Source organism: Serinus canaria, chromosome 1 (assembly GCF_022539315.1).
Source record: "Serinus canaria isolate serCan28SL12 chromosome 1, serCan2020, whole genome shotgun sequence".
Lineage (NCBI taxonomy): Eukaryota > Metazoa > Chordata > Aves > Passeriformes > Fringillidae > Serinus > Serinus canaria.
This window is the reverse complement of record NC_066313.1, coordinates 82,669,655-82,693,561: the sequence shown is the minus strand read 5'-3', so window position 1 is coordinate 82,693,561 and position 23,907 is coordinate 82,669,655. Positions and strand designations below refer to the sequence as shown.

Sequence of the window (23,907 nt, the reverse complement as noted above, 5' to 3'; positions counted from 1 at the left end):
GTAATTATCCCAGCATGGCCCCAGCACTAAGTCTGTGCTGAGAGCTGAGGGCTTTCTGTGGATTTTGTGATACCTGTGGTCTTACCTAGGAATTAAAAATCTAATCAATGCATGCATCAGTTAATGACTTCTACAGTCCTGGTATAGAACAACTCTCTTACCCTGGCCCTGCTTCAGTTCAACCTGAACTTACAGAGTCTTTAAGGATATGCTGCAGTATCTGTGCACACACTGCTGGCTGGCACACCCAGTCCTAGCACCACACCTTTCATCCTAGGCTGCATCAGATGAAAGATGGCTCAACAACCCTACACATCTGCCCTGTCCACAGTGACAGCCATTGCATGTCACGCAGTCATTCAGCTAACTTCACAGAAGAAACAATACCCTAAGAGCAGCAGACCTTTTTTGAGTGGATGTAATTTCACAATGGCTCATAAAGATCTGCCTAATAGGCTGCATTCACATGCTATCTTTTGAGACTAGTCACTCAGAACTGATTGCAACTATAAACCCTCAGAGAAATATTTAATAGGTATGTGATGCTTACTTTTCTGAAAGTATCTGATGCATCTGGATCTCACTGGGAAGGACTAAATCGTTTTAGGCATGCTTTTTTTTTTAAAAAAAAAAAAAAGGCCAACATTTCTATGCAAGAAACTGATTTCAAACAGAGACTTCCTAGAACATGGCATGGAATAAATTACAAAACACAGGAGTGGTCATCATATGCTGAAATACTGGTTTTACCTGTGCTGTCTAAAGTAACAGCGACCAAAGAACTTTAGAGCTCAGGCTATAATCCACTTCTGCGTTCCTGGAGTTAGCTGTGCCATTGCTTCTACATAGTACTAAGTAAACAAAAGCCATTTTAAATCTTTATTTTCCCACTTGGGCCAAAGAGATTCAGCAGGCACAGAGACAGTGGCATTGTTACACACGCACTTTTTTTACTTTGCTATGAGTGCTTAACACCATAATGAGTAGATTCCAATAGCATTGTAGTTAATTCCACAATGATAAAAAGTAGCATCAAAATTTGTCTGCCAAAATATACTGATTTTGAGAAAATGTAATTTAGAAAAAAAAAGGGTCATTGAAGAAAAATCAATGGTTTGTTGCAACATCTCTGTAAATGTTTCAGTATTATATTATTCAGTTTCATATTAAATTAGAAGTACATAAGAAAAAAAATCAGCATTGTGATAATAATACCAAGTCTACTACTTGGTGTGCTCCTGCCCTAAACTCCAGAATTCTTTCAGAAGGCTTCTACAGAGCCTTTTCTTCATACCCTGCCAAACTAAGAGTTTTAATTCCTCAAAAGGCACCTGAGCCTGTCTCCCATCTGATCATAGCAGGAATCCACACTGGAGTCCAAAAACTCATAGCAGTCATTAAGGAGGGGTGCAGAATGTCTAGGCACTAGAGAATTCTCTTGCACCATCTGGTCATTTGGTGAAAAAAGTCTTTGAACTTAAAAAAACCCACTTGAAATAAACCACTGGAGGGATTTTTGAGCACTCTGCAGTAAGGATTAGCTTCTCCCTTTGTCTGCCCACTTTCTGTTCACCTCCTGCTGTTCAGCACACCTGAGACTACAGCAACTGACTTATCTAGAAAACTCTACACTGGTTCCAGGGTAGGTAACAGCAAAGAAGATGCTGAGGTGAAGAACCTGAGAAAGTACATACTGAAAAATTAAGACAGTGTCAGTGAAAGGTCTGTGTGTGTAGTAGGAAGCATGAATTATGTCTAATCTGAGACACTGGGGGACTCGTCACAGTCTCCTGATTAAGGGTGTTTGTTTTCAGGTGCCATACCTCAGGTAGGACCCTCCCTACAGGAAAATAATCCTGTTTTCCATTTTTTAAATGAAGCAAATACAAATTATTGTCCACTCCCTGAGATGCAATACTTAAACCTGAGCTCTATTGGATTTCCTGTCCCAGATTTCACAATGACTTAGTTCTGAAGCTTTATCTTTTTAGAAAGGACGAGTCACGAGTTCCAGAAAGAATATCTCATCTGCTCTCAATTCCTATTCTGCATTAAAAAGCCAAAGATTTTAAATTCCTTCAGAATGTATTACAGTTTCTTTTTTTAAAGTTCATTGAAGTCATCAAAAACTCTCATCTCAGGGATTACACACTACCTTATACCGTGGAACTCAGTATTGTAAGCAAAAGGAGCTTGAGGAATAGTCTCTGTTAATCCATGACTGAATATTCAAAGACATTTGGACTTTCTCTTCCTGAGTTCCCAGTAGCATAATTCAAACATTACTTCAGAAAGATTTTTGAGGACTAGCACAAATTAATGCAAAAGATCTGCTGCTTGCAAAATTCTGGACTAGAAAGTTCAGAAATTTAAGGGAGAGTTTACAGCATTTCCCTGTTACAGCCACAGAGAGACACAAACTGCTTTATACTGCTTGCACCTGGAAGTTTTCTGAAATTCAGAAGAAACAGCTGCTGAAAGTAAGCAACCTCCAAAATCTGCATGTGTGCACAGAGGCAAATTTCATGGCATTGTCAGTAGTTAACACTGGGCAGCTCTGGGGATTTAATGAGTGCAGCTAACAATGATGATGATGATGAGCATTACAACAGTATGGTGTAGAAAAGCATGATGTACAAGAAAAAACATGGCCAAAACTTATGTATAGATATTCCCTTTATGTAGGTGCACATAGGCTAAATAAGGAGAATAATTTATTTTAATATCCTGTAGATTAAGCATTAAGGTACCAATTGCAACCACATATATTCCTGAAGCAAAGTCATGGAGGCTGGGAGATTTTTACAGGGAAACACGGGGGTTTTTTTGTTATTCATTAAGCATCTGACACTAGTCCCAGTGAGAGATTTGATACTGGGCTAAGACACATTTGGTATGAACTGACACAGCAATTCTTATACCTGTTTACCACTGCCACTCACAAACAGCTGAAAAATGAGAGTAAAGAGGAAGGTGTCACTTCAAAGTAGTTGCTAATTAAATCATGAATAAGTAACACATCAGATGGTGATGTGCTTCAGTGTCCCAAAATGAAATGACAATTAATTCTAAAAACAGGAGTCAGTATGTCTTTGAGTTATCCATATTAGCATTGTGGTTCTAATTGGGAACATGCTTTTGAAGTGCATCTGCCAAATGGTCTCCATTTCCACCTTATGGAACATGCTGCAAACCTGCTCTGGAGCATGTCACAGAATCGTAGAGTAACAGGGTGTTCTGGGTGGGAAAGGACTTTAAAGACCACCTAGTTCCAACCCCACTGCAATGGGCAGAGATACCTTCCACTGTCCCAGGTTGCTCAAAGCCCCATCCAACACGACCTTCAGTGGGGGGGATCCACCACTTTTCTGTACAACTGGGATGGGCCCAAGCCAGAGGTGCTCTCTATAAGCATACCTAGAGCACCAACTATGAATTATGCCCACTATGAACCAAACCAGATCTACTTCTACAAAGCAAACTCTCAGCATTTAATGTCGACATTGGCCACCCAGCTGCATTCCACAGATCTTCACCTACTGGGCTGAACAGTACCAGCTTCTGTCACCAAAAACTGGACCAGACCTCAGGAAGACAGGTTTCACTGGTCAGCTGAAGAATCTAGGACATGCTTCCTCTCTTGTCTGTTGTCCCCCAGCACAAGAATTTTAAGCCCCTTTAGATGGAACTTTGAGACCTATTAATGGAAAGTGATTTCCAGTTATTTCAAAACCACATAGTAAACATGACATTCTGGTAATCCATCCCCTTACAGACTGTGCTGTACCTTGGATTTGTAACTGCCTATTCCTCACCCACATCTCACCTGTCACACTCTTCACTGGAGCCAAGACACGTTTGGGCAGAAACAGGTTCTCCAGACCCTGTGAGGTTCTCCTGCAGAGCACACAGGTAGCTCAGTGCCAAGAAGGCATTTTTAATGGAAATCTTACAGATTGCTGCTAGGAATGACAATGTCTCTTGCCTTCTTTTTCCACTGATTTGATTCCAAAACAGACAATTTCCCACTTTTGTTAACATAAAGCCTCCATGTAGTAATTCTACATGGTATTAAAAAAAAAAATCACCTAAGTTAATCAGTATACATCAAACAATTTTTTATCCATGTTAACTTTATTGACATTTTTTCCCTCATCTCTTATACATACTGAATATGAAATATTTCTTTGGGGTGCTATAAAGGAAAGTGGAAGCTAAATTTGCATCACAAAAGCGCTCTAATGGTGCCAAGGATGAAAAGAACAAGGTGATGGCATTACACCACTGGCCATGACACCCAACAGAGACAAGTTGCCACTGCAGCACCAGCTGTAGGTCTGAGACGTGAGTAAGGAGCCATGCACTTTGTCCAGAAAAAAATTATTTGGGAAGAGCTAAACTGCAAACATCACTAGAGCCTTTTGTCACAGAAAACTGCAGGGAATTTTTATCAAATCTGAATTCCTGCTGAGAATTCACCTCCATTTAAAAGTTCAACACGTATGGCTTAGTGAGGATGTTTAATAAGGTTAAATGCAGTACAGACAGTACTTCTGGTACCAAAAAAAAGCTGAATTTATTAGGCCTGCAGATCAGTAGATAAATTTCTCAAAGACACTCTATAGCTATCTCTCTACTCGTGGATTAAACATGACTAGAATATTAAGCACATACTCTGGCATGACCATCTCAAATCCTTACTGTTAGACTATCTCACCCTCCAAAACAGGGTGTCCATATGTTAGCTGGGTGTCAGAAGCAACTCTGGCACTTGCAGACTCCTGGGCAGTGTCTGGAAAGCCTGGAAAGAGAGTAACAGCTGGCTGGGGCCAAAACCACATGTGAGTGCTCCAAGAATTTACTGGTAGGGCTGGTTGGAGGTAGAGTATTCAGGAATGTTTTCCAATATCTGTTGTGAAGTAACCTAATGGCAGCAATGTCTGCACACATCCCCCCACTAGTTTTTTTTTTCCTGAAGTCAAAAGTCATGGTGGGAGAGCAGAAGAAACACAGACACACAGACATAAAAGCAGCTCAGGGAAATTCAGTTCTTGGGGATACTTCTTCATGGTCCAGCAGTAACTGTTGAACTGTACAGTCTTTAAAAATTTCTTTAGGATGTATACTGACTCTAAATGACATGAAGGCTCTGAAGATTACTGAATAATTTAAAAAAATTTGCCTCCCCTTTTATCATGTTTAATACTCTGGTTTGTTTATTCCTGTGAAGGGAAAACAAAAGGGAAAATAGTGTTGGACCTATTGGTTGATATAACAAAATTTTTTATTTAGTTTTTGTATTTTTCACTGGGAGTTTAGCTTGAAAAGAATCAAGAAAATATTTTGATCTCCATCAGATAGAATAGAACAGCTGAAGGGAAAAATGGGAGAAGTTGTCTCAAAACACCTTATTTTTCCTATGATCCCAAGCTAGCCAGCCTGAGCAAGCCCTCAGCATGAACTGCAGCACAGTAAGGACTACAGAAATAAGAAAGACAAGTACAAGTCCTCTAAGTATCAAACAGAGCCCGTTGCACACAAATTCTGTTTTCTGCTCAGCCTGACAAGCTCCTTTCTGTATCTCACCCAGACAGAAAGAGACTATTAGCTCCAGGGAGGTATTTTCAGCAGCATACCCAAAGAGAATCCTCAGTTTCTTATTTAGTCTCTTGTACTGAAACAACATCCAACACCTAGACCCCAGAAAAGGACCTGGCTATTTCCTGGACCTCTAGGTTAGAAAATCCCCTTTTCATACATAAAACTTACATAACAACACTAGAAAGGTATCAGCAGGAATCCCAACTGGCATTATTGTATTGGCCACTAAAGAGATCCCTCTATTAATTACAACAAAGATAAGCTGGAGAGTACTTAATGCAAAAGGGCAGGTTTTAGAAACACATCATTATTTGAGAGCTCCAGCCAATATTCTTGCAAACCTGAGGAGTTCACATCTGTATGAAGATGTTGAACTGAACACAGCCCCAGTTCTGTAACATATTTTGCTATTTTTGTGTTTTGTGTTGTTTTGTTTTTTTTTTTTTTTTTAAAGAGTGGGCAGGATGAGACAAAAAATTTGTACATATCAAGGGACAACCAACACAGATAATATCTGAAAAGAAAATACAAAGAAATGAAGATGTGAAGTGCTTTTGGAATTCAGTTTTGCAATTACATACAATTCTGCTGCTGCCTTTAGCATGCACTCCAATACTCACAATGATGGCATCCTAGTTTTTCAGGGATTATATACAGAATTGAAAACATGGCCATTCCTTGCCTTTCAAAGCACCTAAAAATTCAGGTGATGATACCTAAATACTTAAAAATTCCACTCTTGGTGTGAAGATCTGCAAGTCTGTAGCTTCAGTGTCATCCTATAATGACACATTGAGACAACTGATAGTCAGGATATCAGCATTAGCACTTGATGGATTTGCTTCTGCTATTCTGCACGACAGACAACACAAGATGGGCCAAAACTTCTTCTCTTTGACCACTGGAATTGCGCCACTGCATGTAACAGCCAAATTTGAAACAGTGTTTGCCCTGGAAAGGAAAAGACAATGTGTTCCTCAGAAGTCTGATGTGACATAATATGCTAAACTATTCTCCTCTGGAGTTTTTTCAGTCAACCAATAAAACAACTGACTTGGAGGATTATTGAATACATGATTTTGATGACATGGAGACTGCAGCTGTTTCTGAGTGCCTGCCTGTTTACCAATGGGTTTTGTGAAAAACAATCAACATAGCCTGTCCCTGCTGAGCGATGATAACCAAATAAAATTGAACTTTCACTCCACTGTGATCATATAGAGTAATCTAAACATTGATCAATTCCCTCCCACCTTCCTTCCTTGCATTCTCTAATGCCATTAGAAACAGTCACAGTTATGGTATGGCTCAATGCAGCAAAAGCACAGGTAGGAGTACACTGGGAGGATTTTTTTGCAAAGGTCTTGTACAGCAACCTTTTTAAAAATATAACTCTTCCTGTATTTCTTTATACAGCACAAATATCTGCTATTCAAGTCAAAAGTCAAAATAAATAAACAAATAAGACATTGTGTAATGGTATCATTAAAGATAAGCACTTTTTGTTTTCAAAGAAATTAGCATGCCATAATAAATAAATAAATAAATAATAGATAACTAAATGAAATTACTGACAGCTCTGCCACACCAGCAGAAAAGGCAACATGGCAAAGGATTTGAGGCTGAGCACTGAGGCCAGGGCGCTGGCTGTAGGCAAGGGCATCTTGAAGAATATGAAACAGCCTAACTGTCAGGGGGTTGGTTATCCTGCAAAAACTGATGAAAAAATATCACCCTACTGACAAAAAAAGATGACCAGAGAATAACAGCCATGAAGGCTTGGCAAGGGACAACAGGGAGAAGAAGATGCAAATATACTAGTGGCCACAGTAAGAGCTAGGACAAAATCTAGTTGCAGTGATAGATGACCACAATTCAATGACAGATTGAAAAGTAACCCTGACACTTTCATCCTTTGATTGCCTTCATCAACATTACATCTAGTCAATTCTTCATACCCATTATTTTCATGTATCTGAAGATTTATCACTCATTTTTGAAAGGTAGTGTGTAATTTTGTGTCCTCTAGAAGCAATTAACTAAATCCATCTTCTGAATCTTCAGCACTGTTGCCATGTTTTAATCGAATCCCTCCGAAGTGATCTGCCATTAAGTATAGATTCATCTTAACATTTTATTTCAGGTTTGCTCTTGTTTTATGATCATGAAGGGCACCACAATAACATGAATATAGAAAGAGACATAGGATTCAACAATGCCACACACATTAGGGTACAGACGACATTCAGTGTCATGTAAATGTTAAAAACAATTAGAGGTGCAAAGAATTTTAGAACTCATTTATTACCATATTTTTCAGCATCATGCTCAGGAGAGCTAGCTAATTGTGTGCCAGAGAGTAGCAAGCTATGTTTCTATTTAGCTTCATTCAGCAGTGTTTTCAGGGAGAGGGGTGGATCTGGTTTTCTCTATAAAAGGTTTGTTTGTTTGTTTTTAGGGTTTTTTGTTGGTTTTTTTTTTTTTTTTTGAAGACTACATATCCTAGGAAAAGGACTATAAAAATAATGATGAGAAAAACCCAGCACAAAAGATTTGAATCTCTCTTTTTTGAGAGTCAAGAGAGATGAGAAAGAAAAATTGCAAAAGATTAATACAGGAGTCTCATGAGATTTGGTCACTTGCTCAAGCTATTAACAAAAATCATTCAGGGACTTGCAGGGAAAAAGTAGCAGTAAATGACTGTGACTTCTGTCTTAAAGACAGCTGCTCAGTGAGCACCAGCAGTCAAATTAATGGATATACTTACATCTCAGTAGTGTGATTCTTTTTTCATTTAGGCCACCTTGCTCATATAGAAACCTTTGTGCCAGCAGATTACTAAATGATGTGTCTATACATGTGTGTCTCTAAGTAATTTACAGGAATATAATGCACGATTGTAAATGAGATCCTTATAGATGTGACTCATGAAAGAAAAGTATAACACCACAAGTGTTAGGGCTAGGTGACTCCTTGAGGTAGGCTGTGCAAAAGGGATCTTCTTTGGGGGCTAAAGCTTTTCTTTTTAATGTAAAGATCATGAAATCATAGAATACCAACTTGGAAGGTATCCCATCTTCCAGATCACTCATGAATGGTATTACACAGATATTTATAAAACCAATAAAGAATATGGATAGCAAGATTACATTATGCAAACTAACTAATGGATAACAAGATTACATTATGCAAACTTCCGGCTTCCCTTTCCAAATTACAGCCCCAGCATCCGATTCAAAAGGCACCCAATGCCACATAAATGGGTATGCTGGGAAAGACATACAGTATTAGCCTTGATGCAGTCAGGTTAATAATATATGAGCATGTGACTAAAGTGGGTCTACTGGAAAGATAAGCTGATCAACTACCTTAAATGCATTTGCTAATTCACTGCCCATCTTTTTATTTCTCTTTTTTTTTTCCTGTCCATTTAAGGGGGATGGTTTATAAAAAGAACTGCAGGCAGATAATCAGCATTTTTAAAATAGCTAAGTTATTCCCCAGCTAGCTCAACCATTTTTCTGGGGGAAAAAAAGGATGAAATGCCAAAGGAGACACCATTTTTGATTAAAAGGAAATGAGATATTTCCTCCTTAAAATTGATTTCTCTTAATCACCTCTCGTTCATCACACAAACACACACAGCTACTGCTAACTACTTCTTTACACATTCCACAAGCCCTTACTGCCCAAGGACAACTTGCTTTCTCTGTAACACAAGGTTAAAGTGAAATCCAGTCTATCTCATCTGTGCAATTAATTTGCACCTATGTTCTAGGTACCTAAAAAAGGCTGCTCATGGGACTCTGGTGCTTTCTTTAGTTTGTTTTCACAAAGTAAGTACACTGGAAGTCCTTCACCTGTAGACCCTTATCTATCTAAAATGAGGTGAACAACATCTCCTCTGAATTTAAGTGCATGTAAACTGCCCAGTGTTGCTGTCCTGTGTTCCACCTCAAGCTTCTTCTTCTCTTTAGTGGCTGTCTCACACCTACCACATCTTTCTGCTCAGTCAGGCAGGTCACCATGCAGCATTTGAACTGCATGGAGTTGCTGTCAAGGGTCATGAAGCCAAGCAAGACCAAGAGACAGAGCTCACCCCTCATAAACAGGTCTGCAACAGCAGTTTCCCAGCATGCAGGGAATATCTGTCCACCTATTTTCTCAAAGAGGAAAAAAAAAAGGAGCTGACAGCTCTGACAGCAGTGCAGGTGGGCATTCACGTCACTTGCTGCCAGAAGGGTAACAGAGGAGCATTTGGCTTAAGCCACATTCACTGTACAGAGAATGGAAAGAAACAAGGCACAATGAATTATCTACAAGCTCATGGAGCTCTACAATGAGCTGTCTTCTAATACAGACCTGCCAATCAGATCAGCTGCAGGGGCCTCTGGGGAGTCACAGCTCTCCCACTGGAAAGGATGGCTATGGAACCTCACATGGATGCAAGGAATTGCACTTTCTGGATAGATCTAACCTAACAAATGAAGTGAGCCAAGGAATTTTCTTCTCTGAAGGACAAGTGTTGTTGCACAGCACAATTTGTTTCTATCTACATTAACTTATTCCACAGCAGAACTAGCTGCATCCAAGCTGCCAACTACCAGTGGAGCTGGCATGTGCTGACCTCCAGAGAGTATCAAACCTGGGAAACTGCTGAGACAAATCCATGCTAGTGACTGACATACAAGTGCATGACTGAGCACAGGTGCTGTGCTCAAGCATGTAAGTACTGACATTCTACAGATTATAAGGAGCACCACAACTCTGAAATTTAGCAGTGCCATAGTTTGTGGCTCAAAACCAAAACTAAGGGTTATATATATGGTTCTGCAAATTCTAAAGACCTCTTCCTATGTAAAGTTCCAGTTGATTTAGGAGATATTTTTGTTATCCAAATAGAAACCTATCATACATGATTGGAAAATGCTTAGAAAGTCCAAACGAATAACATAGGATTTCCCATCTAAATAGCCTAGGAGGTCAGAAGCTAAAGCAAATCACTTCTGATGCAGAGAAAAAAAAACCATGTCAATGTTTCATAATATGAAAAAAGGCTTAAATAAATTCTTGGTATCTTTAACAACAAGACTTAATGCATTACCCACTAATATGGAGGATTTAAATGCAATTTTGTATCATCTAGTATTTTTAACTTCAAACTTTCAGTGCATTCTAAAAGGCACAGTAGCGTAAGAAACCACCAGGGAAAATGGTCATCGGAAAACACAAAGAAAAATGGTCATCTGTTTACAAAATAACATCTGATGAAGTAGGAAAATTAGTTTGCATTTTAGGCTTCAAAATCTGGAAGATCTGATTTCTTACTTTTCCTGAATTATTTCCCCACTGAAAAATGTGATAGGGGCTCTGATTCCCTGCATAGCCAAGTGCAGCTCCTGGAAGCCAAAGCCCTCAGCTTTTTGATTGTGCTTCAGCCCAGTCCAAAAGCATGAAGGACCCAGCCCAGCAGAGCTCAGGTGCACCTGCACTGGATTACAGCTCAGCCTTTGACATTGCAGCTGAGCAATGAGCTCACATGCTAAAACCATGATGGGTAAGTAACAACCAGAATGGGAAACCTTAAAATATCCCTCATGTGAACAAGACATAGGGGAATGAAGCTCTTCCTTTCAAGTAACTTTAGGGTTAACAGGCCAGCAGAGTGAGACAGCGGGGCTATCTTGTATCTTAATTCAAAGAACAAGGGATGACCTATTTTTAATCAAGGGATTTGAGCTTACTTTCAAAGCCTATCTTCTTTGTCCTACATGTATTTTGATTCAGAATTCACACAAAATCTACATGAAAAACTCTCTGTAGTTCACACTGTGCACAGAATTCACATGCAGTGCATTGACCAGCTGGCTAACACTACTTAGTTAACTAAAGGTCAGCTGTGTACCAGTTCAGGGCTGTCTTCTAATTATGTTCAAAAAGGCAGGTTAAGAAGGAGCAACAGGTAGAATTCATTCCAACATTTACTGGAAAAAAGCATCTATCCTAAATCAGTCAATTCCTCTGATTGTCTTCTCCATCCCATTACCCTATTAGTACCTCCAGCTAGGTACTTCAGGAGGGCCAGTCATCCTTGTCTTAAATACCTGTTTTAGAACAAAAAAATACTCTCTTATGGAAGTGCTCCTCTCTGTAAAAGTGCACTCTGATGATCAGCTCTGGCTGGATGCTGGTCACACACCAGACAACCTATTTAAAGCTTGTGAGACAAGTCTTATTCTGAGACCTAACTCCCCCTGGTACAACCATTCTGTACAGTGCTCCATGTTGACATAACTTCACAGCATCCAGAAATTCTACTAGCTGCACCAGAGGTACCTCTGACATCTCTGCAGAGTGCTGCATTGTGCCATGGAGACATACCCATGAACTAATGAAAATTCAACATTCATATTAGTATTAAGAAAAAAGTCATTAACTGCTATTGAACTGCCAATTATCCAGTGTAACTGCAGACCTCCCAGCACAGCTGTTTTATCTTCCCTCTCTGCTGCGTGCAATATTACATTCATATTGCAGATTACATTATCACAGCGACCTGTAACCAGCTCCTAACTGCTGAGAGAACAAATTATTTTGCCAAAGTTATCAGTTCAAATCTGTAATAGTGAATAATGAATTAGACATGCCCAGACTTGGGGATTTTTTTCCTTGCAATATCTGTAGTTATGAGGAACTGTGACATTCAATTACAAATATTAAATAAACCATCGCTTTGAAATTATTCTTCTTCCAGCTATTTTTTATGACTCCATGTCACAGGAGAGAAAAAAAGAAATTTTGTCCTGGATAAGCTAAAACCCCTAATGGTAGCTTAATATTATTCAACCTCTTCCACTGAAAGTTTTTTATTATCCTTCAGTATTGATGGATTGCACTTGATACTACCCAAGTTTAAATTCTTTATAGAATCATATCTTTATTAAAAGGAAAACTGTGGGGAAAAGTGGATTTTTACTAAATCATCCCAGTGCTCTGGTGACACCTAAACAAAAGGTTTTCTCTTCAAGTTACATATCACTGAACATGGTAAGAGTAACCTAGAGAAGCAGTAACATGTTTATTGGTCTCCTTCCCGAGTATCCACCACCAGCAAGTAGCAGTCAGGACATTTGGCACTGAGGACCATTGTGGCAGTTATGTCATGGAAGTTTCTATGTTTTTCTCTTGTCTTCTGCCAAGCATGACATTGCCTCCTGTGCCTTTATCAAATTGCTAAGCTTTCTGTATCACTAAAGACATTAAACTATGTAAATAAAAAATCAGTGCACTTATAAAGATCTTCATATAAATATCCCTCTTTCCTTTATCTCTTTCTCTTTCTGTCTTCAAAGGAGTGAAAGAAATTGCTAGGTATAGAGTAGGTAAAAAATCATAAAGTTTCTGTCAATTTTCCATTCCTGTTAACTTAAATTAGAGCACTTCTTCATTACCTGGGCATCATAAAAATCTTTCAGCAGAAGTAAAATATATAATGATTACATGCATAGAAGTCCTGACCTTGTAGCTTCATAACATTTTTCAATGACTACTAGGTATATTTGAAAGAACATACATGTGACACCTGGTGCAATGGATGCAAAGGTATTAAGAACACAATAAAGATTTATATACAATGTTGGTGACTAATGACATCTCAGCTGGCAAGGCATATACCTATGGCACTGGCATTTATTTACAAATGTCCTATGGGAAACTTCTCATCTTCTGAGGCATCAGCATGATACCAGCAGGAGCAGCTGAAACCCCACCAAGACACACTTGTGAACACTGCCAGAAATAATAATGAAATCAGAGCAGAGATTCACAGAAATAGAGTGCTGGAAAACAGCTCAAAGCATCAGCTAGCCCAGCCTCCCCAAAGGCAAGAGCAACACCACTGGGAGAGGTATTTATCAAATCCCTTCTTGAAAACCTGAAAAAAAGGAGATGCTACAAAAAATGTATTTAGATGAAAACCAATTGGAAATCAATTCTCTAATTTCTTCAGATCTTAATTCAGTTGGTTCCAAGGAGGAACTGATCATCATTCTCTCACTGCCAGCATCCTACTTATTGAGAACTTTTATTTCTTCTCCCCATTCTATCTTTCAGTGTTATACAAACCCATTTACTACAACGTCACTGCATATGCCCTTTTTGTAATTAATTTAATTAGAAACACTTTTTTTCTGTTCCTTACACTTCCTGCTTCTCTCCATCTCCCTGAAAGCCAATGAGGAAACACTGGACACAGCATTCTTGCCCAGGCTTAACTAATGACAAAGCAAACTCTGTGTCTTGTGAATGACACTTCTATTTATGTACCAAAAGGTAAGATGTGTCTTTTTTCTTTTTTCAATTATACTGCACCTGTGACTTTTTCACTTACTTTAGATTTTGGTCCAGTAAGACCTTTTTTTAGTGTCCTACTGCTTAGCCAAATCTGTATAATTTTAAATAATGGATTCATCATTCCTTACATAATGCAGCACTTCACACTTGCTCCCTCTTTATTTGGGCTATTTCTCTAGTTTGTAAACATAATTTTGAATCCCTTTTTGTCCATGGAATACTTGCAATTATTTCAGATTGATGTCATCATAGATCATATCTATTTCATCATCCAAGTCTGGATGATTCAACTTTGGCAGCTGGAGTTGGTTTTTAAATAGTCTATTGGCACCTCCCAGCAACATTTACTACCTCCCTGTCTCTACATGAGCAGGTATTTCTTCCCCTTCAGGGTAGCTGCTTTCCACTGCAGATAAGCAGAAGCCTGTCATCAATTCCCCTGGACAAATAGGAGTCATTTCCCTATCACACCGTCTGCTACAAGCACTTCTTTCTCTCTCTCTGTCAGTAAGAACTATGAAACATGACAGAGATGGAGGGAGAGAGAAAGTGAGGCAGGCTGGGGGAGTTCATGGGTACTGTATTGAGGAAGAAAAACAGATGCAGACAAGGCAGAGGACGGGTGATCTTGTGGCCAGCTGGTAACTAGAGAGCAGGTGACCTGTGAGATAGACTATCCTCCAGGATCAGTGCCTGTTGCTGCACCCCTCTGGTAGTGGATGGATGCTGGCTCATCACCAGCACAGTGACAGCACTCTTTGCAGGGCTATGCTGGCCTCAGGAGATCCTTCCCTGCTTGGGTACTACTTCTTTCTGCTTCCTTTTTTCCCCCCTATATTATCCATCAAATAGATGTATGTATGCATCAAACATATACACACATATATGCAAAATTATCTATGTGGTCTTTCTACCATAGTATGATCTGCTATTCTCGCTAAATACATTAAATTGTAAAATATAAAAAAGCAAAATCAGATTATAAAGTTACATATTCTATTTTATACTCCTGTGATTTGTGAACCAGTAATAGGCACTGCACACATGGATCTTTTTCTAGATAGAAAACTTGTGTTTGCAATATGATTATGTAACCATTGTATCCGAACAACTCCTTAAATTTCTCTATCTGAATATTCAAAGCAAAGTTTGTCAAGACTTGGCTATGATTTCCTGCAGGAGGTAATACCCAGATTCTGCCTGCAAAATATTTAGGAAATATCTGTTTATGGCAGGAAATATAAGCTACATTTCCAGCTGGAAACACAGGTTACATTTCACTGTGTGTTCTGAAAAATGAACCAAGTTGCCTTGGCTCTCTCCATAGCCATTCAGGAAACAAGGACACCTCCCAGAAATATTAATCCTTCAATTTTAAAAATAACAACCACACAGACATCTAAGATATCTGTTGCAAATTAGTGACTGTCTCCTTCTTCTGATTCCAGAGGGAGCCTGGAGGATAGGCTTTGGCTACATCTAAGGAACAATTCAGCTACCTAAGCAAAGGTGTCTAGTACCATTTTGGATGCCTGGATTATGCAGGACCCCTGTATAGGGCTGGCAGGTACTGCAAAGGATCTATGCAGGTTCACTTAAGTTCTAGAGAGGCAGCTGGAGTCCAAACAAAACACCTTGAAGCACCTAAAATATCTAAGAGGCACTATTACATTGCCTTTTTATTTTAAGCTCTCTTGCTTGCATCACCTTTATTGACAAGAACAAGACTCTGTTTAAATTTCAGGAGCTGGTGTTGTGTCTAAAACCTGGGCACAGAGACATGGCAGAGGATTTGCAGAAGATCTGCACCAACCTGGACAGGAAACAGGAGGACAAGTATGAGATTGTGAAACCAAAGCATCCACATTCTTTTCTAGATCTCCATTAACTGCACTTGTTGAGTTTAGCAATCCAGCTCTCACTTAGACATCTAATGCTAAAAATCTCAATTTACATAAATGAAATCCACCAAATTTTTTATCATAAAAAGTAAGATGTGACAGATTTCATTAAGAGAAGAGTTCTGTGCCCTCAGAACTTCAGGTGAAGTATGAATTAATTTACCTTAAAAAAATTATTTGTGTATTCCTGTCAAGGAAAATAGACACTATTTAGTCTCAATGAGTAGTAACTTCAGTCAACCTTAGGGCAGCAACTAAAACAGCTTGTCAGAAAGATGTCAAAATTGCTTTAAAAATCAGCAGGCACCCAGTGATGTCCATATGCATACTTGCAGTTTTATAAAGGCACATGCATAAAAATAAAAATTACAGTGTTAGCATAGAAGAGATTACATCTTTTTTAGAGTGACAGCACAGAATAGATGACATCTTTTTCAGAAACAACAACTCATCTGTTTTAAGGTCTGACTTTATGTCAAACTAATTTTCTGACTACAGCATTCTCAAAACAGCAGGACGACTACATAGCAAATGATGCCTCCTGGGTTTTGCTGGTTTAATTTTATAAAAATTAGAGCCTTTGAGAAACCCTAGATGGACAACTCTGAAATCCTCTCTATAAACAAAGACAATGCAGACAGCACTTCTGAGAGCAGTAGCCCGTTTCCTATTCTCTGCCTTATCTCTAAGAAGAAAGGTTCATTTTTGCACTAATCCCCTTGTTTTCTCCATCCACTTTATAGCATTATTTCCCATAAACTACGAAACACATTCTAAAATTATAGTCAAATGAAAGTACAGTACTTTACTCTTTCAGCTATAATAATGACTTTAAAGAGGGGGTTATTTGGAGATTCAAAGCATTGATTATTTAACTTCCTAAGATACAGAAGCATTTAGAAGCTTGAAAATTGAATGCCTGGAACTAATGCGTTTGATTCACAGACCAAACATTCAAGAAGAATCAGACTGTTAAAAAAAATTGAAAATTGTGGTCACTTGTCTGAATGGAAATAGGCTGACATACTAGTAAAAGCACAAGAACTATTTCTTTTTCAATTCATGTCATGTGAGCAAAACACCTGAAAAAACAGCAAAAATGAAATATAATCAACCTGAATAATGAAAAATGATAAAATTTATGGCTAAATTCTTGAAACCTGGCAACAGTAATCTTCCATACTCTTTATCTGTAAGATGACTTGCAGTATATTCTCACTATACATCTTTTTTTATTATTGATCAGTATTTTGTTTGGAGATTTATATTTCTGTACAATTTATAGTGGTTTGAAATGCAATTATTGGCAGTAGGCACAGAAATAGGTAGGTGCTTAAGTATCCAGTTACACATATCATTTGTGAAATAGGGAAATGATTATGGGAAAGAATGTACAGGTTAAGCAGGGGAGTAAAGCACACTGACATATAGATATAGACATATGTGCAGGTAATTAACAGGCTGCAGCCCTTCCCTGAGCAATGCACTTCTTATATGAAACTTCATTAATTCCCCCTTGCTACCATATACATGTAACTTAAAGTATAAATATATGATAATGTGGTTTTTATAAAATACAGGTTTGCAATTTCACTAATGCTACTCAATATTTTCAAGATGTTGTGAAATTAAATAGAAACTGCTTATTTACAACTTTTCAATAAAACAAGTTGATGGTCTGCAATCCTGATACTTGCACCTGTGCTCCTGATCCAGCTTAGCATTTCAGCATCAAAAATAAAGAAAAATGTTAATTGTTTCATGTAATCCAAGGAAGATGTACATGGCTATCAGTAAGTCTATTCTAAAAAATATCTACAGGTACCCTGGATGTATAGGCAAAGGACTCTTAGTGATTTTCAACAGAAAGACTAAAACCGCACAAATAAATTTTTAAAATGCTGGAAAGCTTAATAAACACCTAGTAAATAAAGATTCATAGAGGAATATATTATATATAAACCTACAGTTTGATTATGAATAGAAAAGAGCATGATACAAGCTGTAATTCCTGTTACAAAGAACTGTCATCATGTCACTGAAAGCATTATTACAGGCTGCCTAGAAAGTAGCATAATAAAACTTGCTGTAATAACATTTTATTTATGTCCATAAAATTGAAGAATGGTAAATCTCTGGTTATTTTATTTTTAATACAGAGATGAATTTTAACAAGCTAATTTATAAAAGGTTACCCCAGTGTCTAGATTTAAATCAAAGGAATTAATGTCCACACTACCACAGTTCACACAGAGAAATTCTTGTAACACATTTCAATAGTTGATGAGGCTAAAGGTCAACAGTCACAATATCTGTTTGGAATTAAATGAAAGAATATGCCAAAGTTTAAAAGTTTAGTTGGCAACCAGAATGAAGTTAAACAGCTGTGCCTCAGTTCTTCACACTAACTAGGCCTTTTTTTTCCTGCCCAAATTACTACTTGGAATAAATACTTGAGTAATCTTGAAAAGCTCCTTCTTATTCCCTGAATAAGCTCATTCTTATACTCTGCTCATTGATAGATACTCAAGAATTTTTGCAGACCAGTAAAAAGTTACTTAAAACAAGTGAAGTAACCAACTCAGGTAGTACATGAACATAGCTGTGCCTAGTCAAAGATGACTTCTTTTCCTGGCAGGTGAGACAAGCTTAGCTGAAATTCTGGTTGTAGTAAGGTGTTCATCAATCAGAAGCCCTTCCTGCTCATTTTTGCTGAAGTAAACTACTACAGTTTTTATAGTAAAGGTACTCTAGCAACTTGGTTCAGAAACACATAATTTCTTCCTGTTGCAAGATCTGTATTGATGTTTTTCAGATTTTGCATTGCTCCATGAGAGGGCACAGAAAAAAAGTTGCCACTTCTCTGCAGCTGCTCTGGCAACTAATGGGCAAGAGTGGGCACTGACTCCTGGGGCAGCTAAAAACTTAAGCACTTGGTACACTGACAGAGTTTGGGGACAAACTGACCATCTTCTTGAGGAGCTCCTGTATCACTGAGGATCTGATTACCCAGCCTAGCATAAGAAGCAGTGTTATTACTTACTTTTCCTTATACCCTTGCTACAGTGGGTTGGACAAGCTGTTATTTAAACCTAACAGGCTTTCCTGCAGCTAGGGAAAAAGAAGGAAAAAGCACAAAAAGCAGCATACATCCCCTCATTTTCTTTCCAATCTCAGTATGCCATTCTCTGTTATTTATTGCCTCTCTGGCACTTCACATACACAGTGTTATATATTAATTTAATGAGTCATATAATGCTTCCCTAAGACTGGAACATATCCAGAGGTGGGGAAGGTGGCAGCGGGGATAGTGAAGTCAGATTTTTCAATTACACTTCAGAGAGAAGCTTTCATTCAGCTCCCATTTTTTTCACTTGAGAAGAAATCCTACAGGTACAGAAAAGCCTGTCAAATGCATGAGGTGTCTCTGCAGATGCCTGAAACTGCATGAAGCCTAAGACAAACTCTTGTAAGTAAGATCTATCCCATTTTTTTCCCTCCTGAATGAGTAGAAAGGCTGCCATTGGAGACACTTAACGGCCAACAGGTAACTGTATCTCTGTCTAAAACATTTTTAGAAGACGAGAAGTAGAGCAAAAGTTTCTCTCTCCGAATTTCAATAGAGGGGGTGAAAGCAGCGGCAGTATTAATGAAAACAGAAGGAACATGTATCAAGCCAAGATATGCCAGCATGCAACACTGCAACAGAGCATTGAAGGAGAGGTAGTGCTGTGTTAGCATCATATGTACTACGAGAGAGCTCAGCTTCCAAATGTATACATATTATTTTTAATGCCATAAATGTAATTACAGCATTGCAGAGTGACTGGTCTTTCTACAAGAGATTTGCCAACGGAAGAATACAAGGAAAAGAAACTAAGACACAGAGAGAAGGAGTAACTTGCAGAGGGACATGAAAAATCCACCTCAGATTTAGAATTAGGACAAGAAACAAAAATTGTAGCTTCTAACATTGAATCATCAAGGTATACAGACGAGAGGATCAAAACGCAGAAGAGCACTAAACACCTCCCTGTCCACCGGTGATCACGACAGCCCCACACAGCATCACTTCCCGAGACAAGACTAGACTACTATTCCTCCCAAGTCCATTCACAACCGCGCTGCCACTGGGTGCTCAACAAGCCTTAAAGCACTGGCACATGTCAGAGTTTACCCACAGGCAATCTGGGTTGTTCGGTTTTTTCGCCCTGAACCGCGCAAGAAGCAGGGAGATGCCGACAGCCGCGGCCCTCCACCACCGGCCCCGTCCAGCCCGCCCCGCATCCCGCCGGCTGCGAGGCCGCGGCAGGTGCCGCCGGCCCGGCGGAGCCCAGCGAGCTCCGGCCGCCCGGGGGTACGGCAGGAGGAGAAGGCTGGTTAGTGCAAACCGGCGGCCCGGCACACTCGCGGAGACGCCGCCGGCAGTGAGAGTGGAAAAGGGGGTAAGGAGGAAAGCGCGTCTCCAGGGAAATAAAGTTTTCAAGCGAAGAGGGCAGCGCTCGGAGCGCCGCGCAGCCCCGCCGCCGCCCGCCGAGACAGCAGCGACTTCGTGAGAAACGAGGGACGGGAAACGGGCGGCAGTGACCCGGGCGACAGCCCCGCCGCCGGCCGGGCTCGCCTGCTACTCACCATGTTGACTTCGGAAACCATGTCGATGCTGGCGATGTCGATGTTCATCCCCACGCAGACGGGCGGACCTGCAAGCAGAGCAGTCCTTAAGCCGGCGGCGAGAGGTGCCGCGGCAGCGCGGGCGGGGTGGCCGGACCCGCCGTGCGGGAGCGGCGGCAGCACCGGGGACAGCTGCGGGGGAGGGGGAGATCGCCGGGCGGCAAGCCCGGGCAGGGCGACTCACCTCCGAAATCCGGCCGGAGGCGGATGTCGTAGCCCTTCAACAATTTATCCACAGTTTCTTTCACGAAGGACATGTTGCCGGGATCGTTCACACTGTGGGGAGAAAGAGACGGGGGTGTCGCGCGGGAGAGGCAGAAGCCGGGGTGCGGGGGGCCAGGGGCGACGGCGGGAGCGGGGCGGGAGGGGGAGGGCGGGGGGAGCGCATCAGCTTGTTCCCCTGGAGAAACGCATCCCGCGCCGCCGCCGGGGCACGCTTGTTCCTACCTCTGGGCGCAGCAGACCACGGCCACCAGGACGGGAGCAGAGAAGATCCCGAAGATCCTGCCTCCCCCAAAGCCCCACATCCCTCCGCTCCACGTTCCCTTCGCGCAGCAGCAGCAGCCGCCGCCGCGATCCGGCTGCCCCGGCTGCTGCTGAGGAAGAGGCGGAGGCGACAGTCCCCGTTCTCCCCCCCCCTCGCCCTCCCCCCCCCAAAATAAAAATCCCCCAACCCCTGCCCCAGCACCACCACCCGGCCCGCGGGAGCCGCCCGCGCACCCGGCTGCCCGAGCCCCGCGGCCGGACGCCGCCGAGCCCCGGAGGAAGCTGCCCTCCGCCGGAGCCCGGCCAGCCGCCTCCCCTCCGCCCGCCGCCGCCCGCCCTGCCGCCTTCCCGCCAGCAAGGAGGGGAGGGGACGGAGGGAGGGCGCCGCCGTCCCTCCGGGCGGAGAGCCCGAGGTGGGGCGGCGGGGTAGCGGGGCTGGCGGGGCCGGGACCGGCAGCGAGGGGCGGCGGCTCGCCGGGCACCGCCTCGGGGCACGCCCGACCTCTGCACGGCACCGGCCCCGCGGTACCCGCCCGGAGTCGGCGATGGTCACCGGCAGCCCCCGCGGGGTCTCCCCGCAGCCGGCTCCTTCTCCCCGGGGTAGGAGCGGGACAGCGGGACTAGGGCAGCCCGCAGGGTCCACCCTGGAGCCGGGTGAGCAGGGGCTGCCCGACGCCGTGCCTCTGTCCGCCCCTGCCCCTCGGCCTGCCGCTCTGTTCTGGGGGACTGTGCCCGCCTGCCCAGTGGGGCATCCTGGGAGGGATGCCCGGGGTGAGCCTCTCCTCTCTCCGCCTGGAGAAGGACCTGGCCTGGGAGCCCTGCCTTGACTTGCAAGGGCCTGAAGCTGTCTTTGCCACGGCCAGGGAGGTGGTGTGCATGTACCGGTGCCGGGCCTGAGGCTCCCTTTAGCCGTGCCTGCGGGGGTGCCAACTGCACTGGCCGAGATTGCTGGACTTGCTTTGCCAGGCAGAAGCTCTGCTGGGTTCAAAACGAGTGTAGCCAGGCTTGTCATACGGGACAGTAATGAAGGGAAGTGGCCCTGGTACCAGAAATGTAGGGTGGGAGTTGTCTCCTCTGAGCTTCTGGATGCTCTCAACTTTGTATAAAACATTGATTGGGGGAAGACAGCGCAGTTGCTATTATTTTTAATCTTCTTCCATGCTGATTAGTACTTTCATCAGGACTTATTGGCATGGAAACAGAACAATGTTGTCTTAGGGATATTGGCTTTGGTTTCAGAGGCAGCTCCTCACCACCCCACCAGCTCCTCACCATGCTCTCTGAAAATACAGACATGCCCTTGGCCAGTTTCTGATTCTGGTTACTTTGCAATCAATGGCCACTGGTCCATGACAAAGCACAACATTTCAGTAGCCAAGAGAGAAAAGCTTTTTCCTTCTTTTGCACTTTTTCTCTTAACACCTCTTTTTCCTTCCACACATTCTCTTCCCTCATAGAAATGGCTGTGAAAAGGATGGACATTGAGTAATGCAGGTACAGGTGAGAAAACATGGACGGCTTTTCCTCTCTCCTCAGCAAATTATTGAAAAGAAGACAAGTGCTATCCCTTGTCCTGACCTTGTTGCTGTTACAGCTAATAATAGAGATCCAAATAAAAGAAGGAGCAGGCTCAGTTTTAAAAACAATATCAAGCTCTAAAGCAATGAAGGAAAATATAAGAGAAACTGAGTGTTGCCAAATCTTGTGTTTTCATGGTAATATTTGGTTTTTTAATAGCGCCATAATTACTGTGATTATAAAGTAAGTGAAAATCTTAGCATTTATTTAAAAACCTTATTAGACTTAGGATGAAAGCTTGAAAATTGTGGCATGAAGCATACATGACTCAAGAGCTCAAAATGAAAAGTCAAATAATAAGTAACTATGTAAGTAATTTTAAGGCCCTGGGTCCTGAAAGCTTTTTTAATGCTATAGATGGGCAGTATTGAAGACCAGTTCTTTCAAAGACTTAGGAGAGAGCAAATGTAGGAAAGGGTACTAATTCAATTCCATCCCCCTAAATTCTGAAAGAAAATATTAACACCAAAGAAAATATTAAAGAGTTTAAGGTGGTTTAAAAGCACATTTAAACACTAATAACTTTTCTTAAATAGATTGTCAGTTTTATAACAGAAATAAAAAAAGTTACAGAGCACTATTTCTGATTAATGTGCTATCCCGGTACTTTGGAAACACATCTGAGGTAGGAATGAATCAACAGTGCTGTAGAGTCTGCCATATTTCATCACATTTCTTTTAAGTATTTGTCTTCTTGATCTTACAAAGCAACCATTTACTAGGGAACAGCATAAAGATAATCTAGGCTGGAGCTGGTGGATGTTGCTGATGGAACATGGAAGTATTTAGTGGGTTATGGAGCTTTTGTTCCTTGGGACTCTGGGTTCAATTAGGCTTAGCAGTAAATGAAAGATGTTAAAAGCTATAAACAATCAATGAATTTCATGAAAGGTAAAAATCATCTTGATTTCTCTGTGACACGGCACTTGCAGTTAAGTAGCACTGTGGGGTTTGTCTTCAGGAAAGGCTCATAAATAAGCCTCTGTGGCAATGGACTGGAGGTGAGACCCAGCAAAGACCTGCACCAGGCACAGTATTAAAAGAAATAGTGGAAGCCTAGGAAGCTATTTTATATGGCCAATAAGGAAAAAATGGGCACAGAAGTAGATTCCTTGTCCTGCCCCAGAATTCAACATCCTGACTTTGCTTCTGGAATTAGGCTCCCAAACATCTCCTTTCAAAAGGCAAGCAGGTTATTTCAAGGCATGGCTGGAAGGAGTCTGGGCACTTTTATTCACTAAAGCAAAACAAAGCATCCAGTCACAACCTGTAGATTGTCCATCCAACAAAATCCCAATGATGTATCTTCTGAGATAAG

At 41.3% G+C, this 23,907-nt stretch overlaps 1 protein-coding gene across 1 annotated transcript in view; it reads right to left on the bottom strand.

The window, feature by feature from the left end:
* GABRB3 (gamma-aminobutyric acid type A receptor subunit beta3) overlaps positions 1-21,069 on the bottom strand; it is a 112,350-nt gene extending 91,281 nt beyond the window's left edge. The window contains exons 1-3 of the mRNA XM_030235076.2: positions 20,973-21,069; positions 20,710-20,801; positions 20,487-20,554 (exon numbers count right to left, since the gene is read on the bottom strand). Of these exons, the coding sequence (XP_030090936.1) occupies positions 20,487-20,554; positions 20,710-20,801; positions 20,973-21,052 (240 nt within the window). The 5' untranslated portion in view covers positions 21,053-21,069. The remainder of the gene's footprint in view (positions 1-20,486; positions 20,555-20,709; positions 20,802-20,972) is intronic.
* Between the last annotated feature and the right edge of the window lie 2,838 nt (positions 21,070-23,907).